Consider the following 16,710-nt stretch of genomic DNA (forward strand, 5'->3'; position numbering starts at 1 on the left):
CACGGGTCCTCTGGGCAACCGCCCGGAGCTCTGGTGTGGCCACTCAAGACCAAGCGACCCACCGCGCTTCTCCTCCAGGCAGCCCCCCTGTGTTCAGGAGCTGTCACTTTAAGACCAAACAACTCACCACTCGCCTTCTCCTCTGAGCAGCCGCCTGGAGCGCTAATGCAGTCACTGCGAGTCCAAAGGACCCGCCGCGCTCCTCCTCCTCCTCCTCCTCCTACTCCTCCGGGCAGGCCCCGGGGTTCAGAAGTGGTCAGAGTCCAAACAGCTCGCCACGCAGCCCCTTCTCTGGCAACCGCCTGTAGCTCTGGTGTAGTCACCCGAATCCAAGCGGCCGCGCTCCTCTTCCTCCTCCTTGTCCTCAGGGCAGGCCCCGGGGTTCAGAAGCGTCGTTCTGATTCCAAACAGCTCGCCGCGCGGCTTCTCCTCTGGCAACCGCCTGCAGCTCTGACGCAGTCACTCCAAATCCAAGTGGACACGTTCCTCCTCCTCCTCCTCAGGGCAGGCCCCGGTGTCCTGAGTCCACACAGCTCTCCTCGCCACTCCTCCCCTGGGCAACCGCCGGAGCCCCAGTGGCTGCTCCGAGTCCCAGCGCTGTGCCGAGCGGCCTCCTTTACGCGCTCCCAGCTGTCCGAGTTCACTGCTCCAGCGGGGGGAGGGGCGTCTCACCGGCAGTTCTACTTCACAAAGTTTCCTGCGTTCCGGGACCACCGTCCCATCCGGGATGCCTCCCCAGGGGGTGAGAGTCACCCGGCTGCTTTGAGTTGGTCCCAAGCGTCTCAATATCTCCTCTTTTGAATCCTGAGTCCTGGAGCAACATGAAATGCAGCCACCCTCTAGGCCGCCATCTTGAAAACCCCATCTGGACCTACTTTTTCTTCTGTAAGATGTGGGATCTCTGGTCTGATTCTGAGGTCCTTGATCCATTTTGAGTTGATTTTTGTGCAGGGTGAGAGATAGGGGTTTAGTTTCATTCTGTTGCATACGGATTTCCAGTTTTCCCAGCACCATTTGTTGAAGAGGCTATCTTTTCTCCATTGCATATTTTTGGCACCATTTTGTAGTTTTTGTAGTGTTCATCTACTACAATGAATTCTCTCAGTATTCAGTTGCCCCCAACAAAATGGTTTTATTTCACCTTAATATTTGAAGAATATTTTTCCTGCATATGGAACATTAGCTTTTTTTCCCCCAACACTTTAAAGATACTATTACACAGTCATGTGTTCTCCATTTTTCCTGATGAAATGTCAGTTATCATTTTCATTGTTCTAGAAAGTATTTTTTGTTTCCCCAGCTACCACTTTTTAAAAGATGCCCACCAGCCCAGCCCACCATCTGCTATACTGGGGATTGAACTCAGGGGCCCCTTACCACTGAGCTATATCCCCAACCCTTTTTATTTTGAGACAGGGTCTAGCTAAGTTGCTGAGACTGGTCTCAGACTTGCAATCCTCCTGCCTGAGCCTCATGAAGAGCTGGGATCACAGGCATGTGCCAACATGCCCATGTTCTTTATCTTCATCTTTCAGCATTCGGCTACGATGTGACTAGGTGTGATCTTCTTTATACTTATGTTTATCCTACTTTAAGGAGAAGGGGTGCTGGAGGTGTGACTCAGTGGTAGAGCAGAAGAAGAAGAAAGAAGAAGGAAGGAAGGAAGGGGGGAGAAAGAGAGAAAGAGAGAGGGTGAGGGAGTAGTAGTAGTAGTAGTAGTAGTAGTAGTAGTGTTGGTACAGACCAAGAGAGAGAAACAGAAAATTTTACAACTTGGTTGTGCTCATAGTCCCCTGGGGAGAAACAGCATGCCAATGCAGGACCACTCAGGGCAAGTGAGGGAATTGGCTATGAGGCACAGGCGCAAGGGAAATGAATGCAAGACCCTTTTATTCAAGGAGGGAGCTGTCCCTGGTTATCTACTATCAAGCCCTGGGGTGACAGGGTGGGTGGCAGGATGAGAGCCCAGGAAGGGAGGTGGTTGAGAGTGTGAACTTAACTGGCTCCTCCAGAGGATTGGCCTCTAGCCAGGGCCTCAAAACTGGATCAAGATGACATTAAAAAATAAAAACTAATACAGGGAATTACTGAGATTCTTGGATAAGTAAGTTGATATTTTAAATTTTTTCTTAAAAATTGGACAATATTTCTCCAAATACATTTTTTTTCTGCCACATTTTTCTCTCCTTTCCTGGGACTCCAATTACATATTTGTTATACTCTGTCACAAGTTGAGTCCCTGTTCATTACTATTTTCAATCATTTTTTACTCTTTGTTCTTCATTTTGAATCATTTCTATTAACTTGTCTTCAAGTTTATCGATCTTTTCTTCTGTAGTGTTTAATCTTTTTTTGTTTTTTCATGAGTTCAAATCCAGGCTCAGCAACTTAGTGAGGCCCTAAGAAACTCAGTGAGACCCTGTTTCTAATATGTAGAAAAAGGTGGGGATGGGGATTTGGCTCAGTGGTAAAGTATCCCTGAGTTCAATACAAGTACAAAAACAAAAATATTCCATTGTGTATATATTCCACAGTTTCTTTATCCATTCATCTGTTGAAGGGCATCTAGGTTGGTTCCACAATCTAGCTATTGTGAATTGAGCAGCTATGAACATTGATGTGGCTGCATCTCTGTAGTATGCTGATTTTAAGTTCTTTGGATATAAACTGAGGAGTGGGATAGCTGGGTCAAATGGTGGGTCCATTCCAAGTTTTCTAAGAAATCTCCATGCTGCTTTCCAGAGTGGCTGCACCAATTTGCAACCTACCAGCAATGTGTGAGTGTGCCTTTTCCCCCACATCCACATCAACACCTATTATTGCTTGTGTTCTTGATAATAGCCATCTAATTGGAGTAAGATGAAATCTTAGGGTGGTTTAATTTGCATTTCTCTAATACTAGAGATGTTGAACACTTTTTCATATATTTGTTAATCGCCTGTATATCTTCTTCTGTAAAGTATCCAGTACCTTAGACCATTTATTGATTTGATTCAATATTATTCAGTCATAAAGAATAAAATTAAGGCATTTGCAGGTAAATGGATGGAACTGGAGAATATCATGCTAAGTGAAATAAGTCAATCTACAAAAAAAAAAAAAAAACAAAAACAAAAACAAAAAACAAAACAAAACAAAAAACCCAAAGGTCAAATGTTTTCCCAGGTAAGTGGATGATGATACATAATAGGGGTGGGGAGGAATGGAGGGGTAAGAGAAGAATGGAGGAACTTTGGATTGCACAGAGGGAAATGAGTGGGGGGAGGGGGCAAGGGTATGAAAGATGGTGGAATGAGACAGACATCATTACCCTATGTACGTGTATGATTATGTGAATGGTATGAATCTACATCATGCACAACCATAGAAATGAAAAGTTGTACCCATTTGTGTACAATGAATCAAAATGCAGTCTGTAAAAATAAAAAAAAATTAAAATTCTTAGTCAACAATTTCAACATTGGTTGCATTTTTTTCTTCTTCTTCTTCCTTCTTGGTTTTGTGTCATACATTCCTGCTTCTTCTATCTACTGACTTATAATCGTATACTGGAAATACTGAATACATTGGAGACTTTGGATTCAGTTATTTTTTCCATAAAAACTGTTTTAGCAGGCAGTTTGGGGGATCATCTTGATTCTTCAGTCTTGATTTCAGCCTTAGAGTGGGTCTATTTGTTTTGTCCCCAGTCCTGTGGCCTATACCTGAGTTCTAAGATGTGGTACTTAAGTCCACAAGAATAGAATATTCTAAAGGTCCCCATCTGGGTTTTCTGTAAAAAGCCTGAAATATTTACCAAGTTCCTCTAACTTAATGGGACATAAATTCCAAACTTTCCTCCCCAAAGCCCAGAACTTACTGAAATCTCTGCTTGGTTTTTCTAGCCTTCCACTCTGCTGTTTGTGCACAGTGAAATCAGCTGAGGGTGTCGGGGAGCATGTAAGACAAATTCTGGGACTTCAGGTCTCCCCTTTCTGGGATTTCCCCCCTTCAATTCCAGCTACTCAGTCACCCTGATCTACCTTGGTCCCTGACTTTTGTCTTTTTCCCTGTGGGCTACAGGAAGAAGAGTCACTTTAAATGAGAATTTTGCCCAATGTATTTTTCTTCTTTTGATAGTTGAAAATTCAAATGTGGTCCTTAAGAATACTCTATTCTAATCTTATGGACCTACAGGGTAGGAGCTCAGAGAACTGGCAGAATGAACAGAGACCACGCCACCCTCTGAAAACTCAGCAACAAGGCAAGGCCCAGCTGTCTCATGATGCCACCTGAAGGGTCCTGCTCCCACTCTACCAGTCACATTCAGAGCTGCCAGGGCTGCTTGCCTGCTAAGTTCTGCCTGGGGCACTCCCAGAGGTTTGGTGCCTGGAGGGGACCTGGGTGCTACCCTTAGAATCCACAGCATTGGCTACAACCAGAACCCAGCTCTGAGGTCAGACAAGACTTCAGGTAAAGTCCTCCATCCTGTCACTTCGTGTGCAACTTCTGTGACATGAAGGGGTTTGCCTTTACACTCTATAGATCTTCCCTTCCTGGACATAAAAATTGAATGACTGGCCAAAGAGTTTGAAAGAAGAGAGGAAAAAGTTTATTGTGTTGAGCAGACCTTATTTTCATTACAGTATCAGGAAATTCTTTCTCAATTCCCTTTGGATGCAGAGATTCTGCAGACATTTAAAACCCCAATGCTGTTCCCAAGCAAGGGGCAGGCAGCACCTGAACATGATGTTGCATTTAAAGAAACAGGATTACAGCAAAGTAGCATGATTTATAAAGATTTTTTAAAACTACATGATTTCTTTAAAAATTCTAAGCTTTATCTCCATTTTCCCTGTTTACCTTATTTCCATGGGTAATTGGTTGGAAAACATGATAGTTGATAAGACTATTTGTTCCAAATTGTCAATCTTGGGTAATTTGCCTTTTTACTGTTATTAAGAGGAATTATGCCCATTTCTCTGGAAATCTCAACTGTGACAAGTAAGGCAATGCATAAATACAGGTGGTCTTGTCTCCATACCCTAACTCAGATCCCACTTAAGCCTTCCACATCTGGTCTCAGCACAGATAGGGAATGGGAAAGGCTCAGGAGAGGGTCTCTGCTTACAAAACATCACTGCAAAGTTCAAACTTTACGGACTACTTCTGGGGAGCATGCAGCTGCTTGAAAATAATTTTGTGGTTTGTTCTGGAAAGTTCTTAGCATCCAGTGACACCCTGGGGAGAGAAATCCTCTACTCAACTCACTCACTACCACTATATGACACAGACGTTTTGTTTTGTTTTTGAATTACATGGAAGAATCGAAAACCAAAAAAAGAGAAATGTGTACCTGCCAGGTACTTTGAAACAACAGTAACAGCCTAAGCTAATGATGTCTAATTTGCCTGAATTAAATCAGGTAATTTCCAAAGTCCTCATTAAGATCTTTTTCTCACTACATTAAGGCAGAGAAAATTTGAATTTAAATAAAAAACTGTTTACCTACCAAATGAGACACATGACAAGCTATATTTCAGTTGATTAACTCAGACTGTCCCAAAAAATTTCCCCTAAAATCAAGTACTTAAAACTCTAATTATGAAAAATTACATAATAATGGAAAATACATTTAAGTAACTTTGCACATAATACATCCTCCATTTTTTGTTATCAAGACAAAGTTTCCACCAGGTGGCTTTACCAATACATTTCCATTTCCATGAAATTCTATCCAGAAAAATGGACCAGCTCTCATAACTCCTGAGTTAAACTATTTATTTTTTTTAATTTAGGTCAAATTAGGAACAGCAATGAATAGCAATCATAGAAAAGGACTGCTTTCATGGAAGTAAATTTACTCATAGGGGAGATGGGAGTTGTGGAATCACTTTGTACTCAGTCATGTGGGTAGTGTCCAGGTAGTGTCTGATCTGTTCCAAATTAAGCTGTAAGAGAAGTATACTTCCTGGCTAAATGAAACTTAGGGATTTTTTTTTTCCCTATTGCCTGGGTCTGTCTTTCAATAACTGCGTTCCCACACCCAACCCTCAGCACTTCATTCAGGGCTCAGTCCTCCAACACAGGTAAAAGTTGTTCAAGCACAGCTGTAACAAAGCTCAGAACAGGACAGGATGTAAGAAGAGCAGAAGAGATTAAGTTCCATTTATGCAAATTGTTTCTTAATATACATAATTTATGTAATCTGCATCTCCCAGGAATCAAACACATTGCATGGGCCTATCAGATAACTTGTGCACTTGGATATGCAAATATTAGTATATGAAATGCAACATTCTGACAGACTCACAATCAATCTTATAGAAAACCAACATGCCATCATTGTCCATGTGGTAAGTATTCAGCACATTTTTAACTAAACCCAGGAATCCAGAGACTCTGACCGTGGCATGCTCCCCAACCCAGAAGTAGGCAGTGATGTCAATCACATACCATTGTTCACAGAATATAAAACAAGCTCACAGTGTCACATTATTTCGTATTTTTCTGCCAACCGATTTATAAAGGAAATTCTCTACTATAGCATGATGAGAAAAAAAGAGAAAAAAACCTATTACATACAAATGTAAGAACAATGTGCTGTGATCAGTTCCCTGAAGCTTGAACATTCTGCACAATCAGCACTCGCTTCTTGGGAAATAAATTTCTTATCTGTCTTTTCAGTCACAGGATGCTATCTCATAGTAGAGACAACAGACAAAGCTGATTAGGACCACATTTTAGTGGTGACATCCTTTCCTGGAGCATTTGGTTAATTTGGAGAAGTGATTTTGTCACAGGCAGCAAGGAAAGAAACTGGCAGAAGGAAGGTCTAGACCATTCTAGAAGCTGGGCCTCACATAATCAGAGTCAGCTATTAATAAGATTGATGTCAGGATGGTGATAGAGGAAATGAGTGACATCATGACCCATACACTACAGAGAATACATTTTACTCTGTACCTTTCTTCCATTACCAAGATTAGAAAGCTGCAGACAAAGCTGGCTGGCGGGAACATCATTTAAATGCATGTCCCAGTAACCGAAGTATTTCCTGCTCAACCTCCCAAATGATACAATGGGAAAACGCACATTTTTGCCTACAGTTGTAGACAGCAGCTGCAGCAGCCTCTCTGGAAGCTAAATTAAATGTGAAGATGAAGCCTGAACAAATGTTTCTTGATTCCACTGATCCTTTAGCTGCTCAGACCAGGTGAGAGGGGCACCAGTCTCAGATAAACTTATCTACTGAATTCTCTTCTGAGCTTTCCTCTACCCATTATTTTAATAAAATAATGAAACCAAAGTCAAAAAAGCTCCTCTGGACTGACAAGGAGGCTCCTAAGCTAACCTTTGCATTTGAAAACAGAAAAAATTAATTACTCATATTTGTGGTAAGATTGTGATAATTTTTAAAAAAGACTGCACATCAATGTATTACAGAAGAGCGAGGATGTGGCTCTCCATTTATGCCAGCTCCTCATTTTAAAAATTTTTTTTGTGGTGCTGGGGCTGGAACCAAAGATCTTGCTCATGTTAGGCAAGCACTCTATCACTGAGTTCCCAGCCTTTTTCGTATTTTTAAAAAACAGGCAAAATAGGAAAGAATAAGCCTGTGTGAATTGGTAGGCAGACATGGTGCCCATCAGTGCACATGCTGCTGAACTCTGCAGCCTGGGCAGAGATGGCACCTCATGCCTGTTCAGACCAATGCCACACCCAAGAACTTATGGCCCATCAGCCAGGAAAGGCTGCTCCCATGGGGCAATGCTGAGCTACTGCAGTGAAGACACACAAAACAAAGACTGAAGGGCTGCCAGTGCTTTGTGATGCAATAATACCGCGTCAGAACTGGTATGGATTCTGTCAATTTCTGGAAGTCAAAGGCAACCAACAGAGCTAAAAATAAAAGGAATATAGGACAGTGTAGAGAAAAATATAAGTTTTATAGTCAGAGTCCTTCTTGGTCTTAGAAGGGGGAATATTTTGATGAGAAAAGTCCAAGCCAAATGTCCACTGGGTCTGAGAGAAGACTAAACAGGCAGGGAAGGGCAAACAGTGTGGTGACCACCCGGAGGGAGCCCAAGACCTCAGAGATGGATCACTAGAGGGACTTAGTATGGCTGTGTCCAGTCAGGAAATTGTTAACAGATGTTCTTTTTAGAAAGTGGGGGTAAAAAAGCAAAGACTTTCACAAATACGAAAACTGTTTACAAAATAATTACCTAGAGAGTTCACTGGGACTGGGAGGAGAATAGGAATAATGTTTTCATTTCAAATTAGCCACAATAGTATTGATGGTTTATAAAAGAGAATGGTCAATTTCTAGTCTTACTCCCCCAATACACAGAGCCCTTCTACTCCTGCCATCTTCCCTACCATCACCCCCAAGCCACACCCATCCAGCTCCCAAATTAATTTGCTTAGCCACTGCACTAAGCCAACCCTAAAGACACATGATTGTTGGATGGGTTTCAATTAAACAATGATGCTAACACTTGGGAAAAGAATGTAGGGTTGGTGGGAGGAGGGGGAAGGGCATAAGGAACATGTTGGCATAAACCTCCGGGTATGTGGACCTTGGATAAGGCTTCTGCTGGCCTGAACCAGAACAGGTGGGCATCTGCAGTGCAGCCTGAGCTACAGGTAAGCTGAGGTAAGGAAGAACATGGCATCTCTGCTGGTCTCCTTCCCATGACAGTGCAGCATATATGTGCTCTTGGGTGTGGACACCAAGGATTTGTTTTCTTCCAGTTGCTGCTGCCATGTCTCCTTCTGGTGAGAAGACTGCTCTTTACAGAGTCCCAGAAGATCAGCCACTTGTCTTCCTCTGAGGTACAAATCCAATAGAGCCTTAACCCCCAAATCCAGCATCCACTGGTGTGCAGAAGTCAAAGTCAAATGCTCAGAATCAAAAGGTGTGTGGCACACCTGCCCAGTCAATTACCAGCAGTTGTATAGACAGATCAGAAAAAAACTAGCATTTAGTATAAAAACTGTTTTTCAAATGGTGTCATTTCTTCTTCCAGAGATCATAATTCTTCATGTTTCTGAGAATCTACAAAGAAGAAAAACGATGGAAAATAAAACAGATTATCCTCTAGTTATAAAAATACAGAGTGGGCATCTTCCATATTATGATTTTTAACCCCATCTTCACTGTTATGTCTTTTTTTTTTTTTTTAATTTTAGGAGCTCTGGTTTGATGATTTTGTATTAAATTTTGAAAGCAAAAGCAAAATAAAGGCTACTTTTAAAGCTTTTAAAAACATCGAAACTACCTGAAAACCCCATTCCAAATGAACTGTCTTCAGTGTAGCATTAACTTTCAGTACATGTGCAGTGTTTTCAGTCCAGTCAGTTGTCTTCTTTTCCCACTTACTGACATATGAATATTTCCCTATGTATCAGTGTAGCTCATTCTTGGATGTTTAAACAGTCTTTAATGCTTCTGGTTTACAAATAATAGTAAAATGAATTTCTTCATGTATATAATTTTTTTCTTGTGTTGAATTCCTTCTTTAAGACAGATTCTCAAATGAGAATCTGAGGGCATAAGCATTTTAAAGGCTCCTGGTGATAAATATATTGCTTTTTAACAAGGGTGTCCTAATACACAAAGCTTCCGCAAAGTATATACACAACTGTTTCATCACCATCTCCCCAATAAATTGTATGATCAATATGTTTACTCTTACTAACGACAGATTACCTCAATTTGATTCCTGTATCCAAAAATCCACTTAGTATTTGTGTTTTCCTCTTGGAACAGTATGTTCACATTCTTTTTCCATTTGCATGGAAATCCGTGAGGTTTTATGAATGAATTGAATTATTTTTATAGTTACTATGTAATATCCTACCATCATAGTATAGTCTTCAGAATGTATAGGCAAATCATTCAAGGTCCATGTTCTGCATTTGCTTTTTTAGAATTAGTTTAAAGCAGAATAAATCTTAAATTCCTGAGCCCAGTTTATTAATAGTTTTTTTTAAAGTCACTTTTATATTCAAATAAATTTTTTTCAAGTGCCTACCATTCAATATAGTACAGAAAACATTACATAAAGACTTAAGTCCTTTTTATCCTTAGCTTAAATTAAATAGAAACATTCTACCTACCCCCAGCACTGTAAAAAAAAAAAAAAAAAATCCATTTCCATATGCCTATTTTAAATAAATAATACATTTTTCAAATCAACATAAGATCTTGTCCTGACCTAAGTTTGTTCATTCACTAGTGTCTCAACAAGTTTAGTTTACCAGGGAATCTGACAAGCACTCCCCCAAATATCAGGTTTGGCTTTAATGGCACAAAACTTCTAAAGCTAAATAATAATAATGATTAAAGCACCCTTTTTTCCCTCAACCAAAAGAAAAAAGGAAGGAAGGGAGGAAGGGAAGACAGAAAGGCAGGTGAGCAAATGTATTAATAAATAGTTTACGGGGCTGGGGAGATAGCTCAGTTTGTAAAGTGCTTGCCTTGCAAGCACAGGTCCCTGGGTTCGTTCCCCGGCACTGCCAAAAATAAATAAATAAATACATACATACATACATACATACAGTTTAGACGGCAAAATGAAAAATAGACACGGTTGATGTTAGAATGGAAGGATTAAAGGAGATTTATCTTTTCCTTTCATTCATCATCAAATAGAAACCTGAAACACAGAAGAGCAGTTACCTAGTCAAGTGTCTGCACTTACCTTCTTGGCTCTGCTTTTCTGTCTTCCCCTTATATAGTGTTCCCATTTCTTTCTCCTTCTGAAAGCGGATCTGTAGCTGTTTGATCTCCTGATCATAGTCCTGCCACTCTGGGACGATTCGCACAGCTGCCTCCAGCTTGGGCTCTTTGGTCATTGGATTATTACACTGGGAGAACCCAACAAACACACTTCAGCGGGGTTGAAGAAAGGGTGCATTATTATACAGAATCCAAAGATGACTCTGTTCTGGGGTTAAAAGTCCTAACTGAACAAAATGAATGATACTGAGAATCTAAATGATATATTATTTACTTCTGTGAAGAAGTTGTGGGGAGCTATCAGAAGGCAAGAAAAGCAAAAGTCCAGCAGGAAAATTAAAAGGCACAGAGTTGGGCTAAAAGACAAGAGTGACTCGGCAGTAGGTGAGTCCTGAAAACAGTTCCATCTATGCTAGGGGATTTAGCTTCCTGCTGCAGGCAGAGAAGAGAACTGTTGAAGATAATTATAAGATGTTCCACAGCCCCTAAACTGTACAAATGAGAAGAGAGACCAACTCTGGTGTCTCAATAATTATTCAGTCACACATCACCCTGGGCAGGTGCAGAAAAGCACCACAGTAAGCTCACCAGATCGATGGTTTTTGCCCTTTTCTTAGAAGCATCATCACACCATGTTTCACACCAAAGCCATTCTTGAGGGAGGGATTTGATTGGCACCTGATGGATCATGTTATTGGGCAAATCCTGTTTGGTAAAGAAAATAAAACACAAGAATCTAAAGTTCTGAAAGAAATTTAAATAAATGCATTGCAAACAGTGATGTTAGCTATTCATTATGCATCACATACCAATTACAAATGTATAGAACTAAAGGGGTACTCACCAAAAGACTTAGGGAAATTAAGGAATTTATTTATGGTGTTTTTCAAAACTTCAAAATCTAGAGAATCCATATGAAACTTAAAACTACCCATAATAAACAAGAGAAAAATGTTGTCTTACACAAATTGCTTACACCCACACTTACTTCTATGGAGACAATTCTAAGAAAAATACTGCTCACTTTTGAAAGTCAACAAATATAGAGACATGGTTCTTAAAATTTATAGTTTTCCAAAAAATAAGCTCTGAATCCTTCATCTATTGAGCTTAGTTCCCAAAAAGATGAGGCCCACATTTTTCAAGTGTGTCTTAATAAAAATGTTCCATTATCCTAAGACTTACATAGAACAAAACAATGATGGAATAAAATGTACAGAAATGATAAACTGTGAGACTTGCAAAGAATGATGCAGTAAAAAAATCTTCTACACCCTTCCATATAATGGTACAAAATAGATGTTATCGTTATGAGTTCTTTCAACAGACTAAAATTTAAAATGAGTTGGATTAAGTTATAAAATATTAAGCACAACATATTCTAATTTTACTTAAAGTTTTACAAGCTATTAAACCTGCCACATTGTAATAGAAAGCTCAATCAAGAACATAGGATCAGGTTCAATTTTATATTCTGCTTAAGAAAGAGTAGAATTCTACTCCTAGAATTGGTGAACTAGGTAAATGAGACTAAGACGACTCTTGAGTACAGCTAAAAAAGGGGAGCGAACACACACTTGGAGGGTGCAGCTCAGTGGCAGGGCACATGTTCAGCATGTGCAAGGCTCTGGGTTCAATCCCTAGCAGAAATGAAAAGAAAGGAAAGGAAAAGGCACACTTGAAGGCACCGGAGAGCTGTGAGGACACTAAGAATTATTGGGCCATAGAAAAAAAGAGGCCCATAGAAATAACTCTAGAATCTGGGATTTTTTTCCCCCAGGGCCATACACAGTTTAATAAGGTTCTCTGAGGTTTTCAACAGCAACTCAGGCCTAAGGTAACAAAGATTTGTATATAAGGCCTGTGGTGGCTGAGGGGAGTTCTGGTGAGACCAGCTTTGGGCTAGTGTAGTAAAGGAACACACCCTATGATTCAGAGCCAGAACCAACTCCACCAAAGGCTGTCTAACTGCAAATTATCAAAATCCTAAACCTATAACTAAGTTAAAAAATAAATAAATAAATAAATAAATAAATAAATAAATCATAAACCTGGATTAAAATCATCCTGGACAACTGTGTGCCCATATTCCTGACCAAATAAAATATAAATTCTGTTGGATGATACCATTAATCTAGGCCTTAATTATCTCCACAAATAATTCTGCAAAAACAATGCCTGACATGCCAAAGAAACATATTTATGAGAGATAAGAACAAAAAGAGAACAGAATGACAGACAAGAGAATCAGATCCACAGTAGCTCTATAAATGAGAGACATCAGGACTTTAAAGATATTCAATATGTACAAGATTTAAAAATTTAAAAATGAGAATTTCAGCAAAGAACTGAAAAGAAAGATATCTGAATGAGAACATAAAACCAAAATATCATAATGAAAATTAAAAACAAAGACAAAGTTACACAAATTAGACAGCAAAAGCAAAAACGAAGCACAGAAAGACTAAAATAAGGGAATAGAAAAAGGAATGTGTGAGAAATACAGCGTTCCATAAAAGAAGTTTCACTTATATATAACTAGAATGCTAGAAAGGAGAAAACAGGACAGAAGCATTACAAGGATAATCACAGGGAATTTTCCAAATCCAGCGAAGTCATAGATTTAAGAAACCCTACTAAGACCACACAAGAAAAATCAAAATAAAAAAGTAGGTATATATTACAAGGAAATCTGCTGAAAGCCAGTACAAATGTTAAACAGAACTAGAAGAAACAGAACATCTTCAAAGGAAAAACAATTAGAGCAGTAAATAATGTACAACGGAAATATTGGGAAAAGATAATAGGAAAAGTAAATAGTATTTAAAGTCCTGAAATACTAAATAACTGTCTAGCTACAATTTTAAATTCAGTGAAAATATTCTTCAAGAATAAGTACAAATGCAAAAGAATGAAGCTGGATGGATCCTTATCTTAAATGATACACAAAGTTAACCAAAAATGTTCAAAAGTCCTAACTGTAAGAACTAAAACCAAAAAATCTTAGAAGAAAACATCAGGGAAACCCTCAGGACATTGGATTTGGCAATGATATTTTTGGATGTGTCAGAAAAAGCATGGTGGGATTGGTGGTGGTAGGGATTAAACTTTGCATATGTTAAAAACTACCACTGAGCTCTATCCCCAGCCCTTGCAACTCATAATTGATAAGGGATTAATATATAGAATATATAAAGAATTCCAAATCAACAATAACAAAATCAATTAAAAATAGGCAAGACACTTCAACAGATATTTCTCCAAAGATCATAAACAAATGCTAATAAGCATATAAAAATATACCCAATAACTTTTATCACTAGAGAAATGAAAATCAAAACTATAGTAAGATCTCATTTTATATACCTAATAGGATGGCAATTATTTTTTAAAAATCTGGGGGTTAGGGAGGGGTGGAAAATAAGTTTTAGCAACTATATGGAGAAAATGGAACCCTGTACATTTCTGGTAGGAATGTAAAACAATGCAGGTGCTGTAGAAAACATCTTGGCAGTTCCTCAAGAAGTTAAACAGAAGACTACCAAATGATTCAGCAATTCTACTTCTTGGCATATACCTCAAATTCAAAGCAGAAATTCAAACAGATATGTGCATACCAATGTTCATTAAAAGCCTCATAGACAATAGTCAGAACGTAGAAGTAAAGTCAACTTCTATAGATAGATGAATGAATAAAGAAAATGTGTACACATATACAAAAGAATATTATTCAGAAATAATTAACAGAAAGGAAATTCTGACATATGCTACACAACACGGATGAACCTTGAGAACATTTTGCTAAGTGAAATTAGACAAAAAAGGACAAGTGTTATTGATTCCACTTATATGAGAGACACAGAAATAAGCAAATTCATACAGACATAAAGTAGAAAAGAAGTTACAGTGGCAGAGAATGGGAGGTTACAGACGAGGATTAATTAATGGTCATAGAATTTCAGTTTGGGAACATGAAAAAGTTCTAGAGATGAATGACAATGATAGTTGCATGACTATGAATGTACCTGATGCTACTGAACTATACTTCCTAAAGCAGAAGAGATGATAAATTTTACGTATATTTTCCCATGATTAAAAATAATATTAAAGGTAAAATAAAAACACATAGACAATAAAACTTGAAAAAAATTGTTACTAGTTAAATAGACACAAAGAAAAATTTAAAAATAGTCTTCATCAAGTCTACTGGCATACAAATAATGTGAGTCCTAAGAAGAGGAAGGAACTAGAGGAAGAAAGAAGAAGGGGTGAGGGGAAAAAGAACAAAGTGCAAAAACAACAGAAGAAATAATGAAAACTTCCCAAATGTAATGAAAAACAATCTACACATATCCAAGAAGTTCAACACACTCCAAGTACAACAGATTGAAAATTTACTCAGACCTAAACATATTAAACTACCAAAGCGGGGGCTGAGGGGGAAGACGGGGCGAATATCTTGAAACTATCACTAGAGATGCAACATGGCATATACAAGGGATCTCACTAAGATCACATCTAATTTCTCATCAGAAACCAGGGAGGCCAGAAGACTAAGGGCCAAGATATTCAAGGGGCTGAAAGAAAAAACTGTCAAGCAAGAATTCTATACCCAGCAAAACTTATCAAAAACAAAGGAGAAACTTACACTTTCTATGAATGTTTGCAAATAGCTGAGTCATGCTGTCAGAACTACTAAAGAGAGTCCTTCAAGATGAAATGGAATGACACTAGAGAGTAACTGGGATCCACATGAAGAAATAAAGAGCACAGGTAAATATGAAAGCTAGTACCCATGCAGTTCTTGTTTGGAACTTTCCCCCCTTCTGTTTAAAAAACAACTATGAAAAGAAGTAATTATAAATCTACTGATGGGCACATAATACAGATAGACTACATAACAATACAAAGTCAGGGGTGGAACTAGTTTTCATTTTGGGAGGGGTGTGCAGGGATTAAACACAGGGGTGCTTTATCACTCAGCAATATCAGCAACCTTTTTAAATGTTTTTTTAAAAATTTTTTAGTTGTTGATGGACCTTTTATTTGATTCATTTATTTATATGCAGTGTTGAGAATTGAACCCAGTGCCTTACACATGCTAGGCAAGAGCTCTACCACTGAGCCACAACCCCAGCCCTTTATTTTTTTAAGTTGCTTAGGACCTCATTAAGTTGCTGAGACTAATGTCAAACTTGATCCTCCTGCCTCAGTCTCCCAAATCACTGGGATTATAGGCCTGCACCACTGTGCCCACTGGAGTTAGTTTTATATACCATTAAAAATTAAGGTTGGGTTTGGTGGCACAGGCATATAATCCCAGTGACTTGGGAGCAAGGGCAGGAAGATTTCAAGTTCAAAGCCAGCCTCTGCAACCTAGCAGGACCCTATCTCAAAATAAAAAAAAGGGGTGGGGATGTAGCTTAGTGGGAAAGTGCCTCTGGGCTCAATCTGTTACAGTACCAAAAAATAAAATTAAGTTGGTATTAATTCTCACTGGAGTGTCATAAATTGAAGTATTGATGGTAATCATCAGGAGTAATGCAAAGAAAACAACTTGAGAACACAGTAAAAAAAACAAGGGAATTAAAATGATAGACTAAAAAAATTTATTTACAAAAAGGAGACAGTACTGTAGGAATTTAGGAATACAAAAGATACAACTCATATACAGAAAAACAGGAAATGGCAGGTAAAGTTTAAAAAAAAAAAATCATTTTTTGGGGGGCGGGGGGTGGGCGGGGAGGGAGTACCACGGATTGAACTCAGGGCACTCGACCAATAAGCCATATCCCCAGACTTATTTTGTATTTTATTTAGAGACAGCGTCTCACCAAATTGCTTAGCGCCTCACTTTAAGTGAGGCTGGCTTTGAACTCATGATTCTCCTGCCTTAGGCATGCACCACAACGCCCTGCAAAAATTTTTAAGGCAAACTTAAGCAAAACAAAATGCTTAAAGTATGTGAAACTATGTATCTAAAA

At 38.9% G+C, this 16,710-nt stretch overlaps 1 protein-coding gene across 4 annotated transcripts in view; it reads right to left on the reverse strand.

Moving 5' to 3' along the window:
- Positions 1 to 16,710, reverse strand: part of UGGT1 (UDP-glucose glycoprotein glucosyltransferase 1) — a 170,597-nt gene that overhangs the window by 55,356 nt on the left and 98,531 nt on the right. For 3 of the 4 annotated variants that reach the window (XM_079130426.1, XM_079130424.1, XM_079130427.1), the window contains 3 exons: positions 11,315 to 11,431; positions 10,689 to 10,854; positions 7,392 to 9,040 (listed from right to left, as the gene is read on the reverse strand). In XM_079130426.1, the coding sequence (XP_078986552.1) occupies positions 9,015 to 9,040; positions 10,689 to 10,854; positions 11,315 to 11,431 (309 nt within the window). In that variant the 3' untranslated portion in view covers positions 7,392 to 9,014. Of the gene's footprint in view, positions 1 to 7,391; positions 9,041 to 10,688; positions 10,855 to 11,314; positions 11,432 to 16,710 lie in introns of those variants that run through there. The other variant, XM_079130425.1, reaches the window with a different exon arrangement.

The sequence above is a fragment of the Sciurus vulgaris genome (assembly GCF_902686455.1).
Source record: "Sciurus vulgaris genome assembly, chromosome: 3".
Lineage (NCBI taxonomy): Eukaryota > Metazoa > Chordata > Mammalia > Rodentia > Sciuridae > Sciurus > Sciurus vulgaris.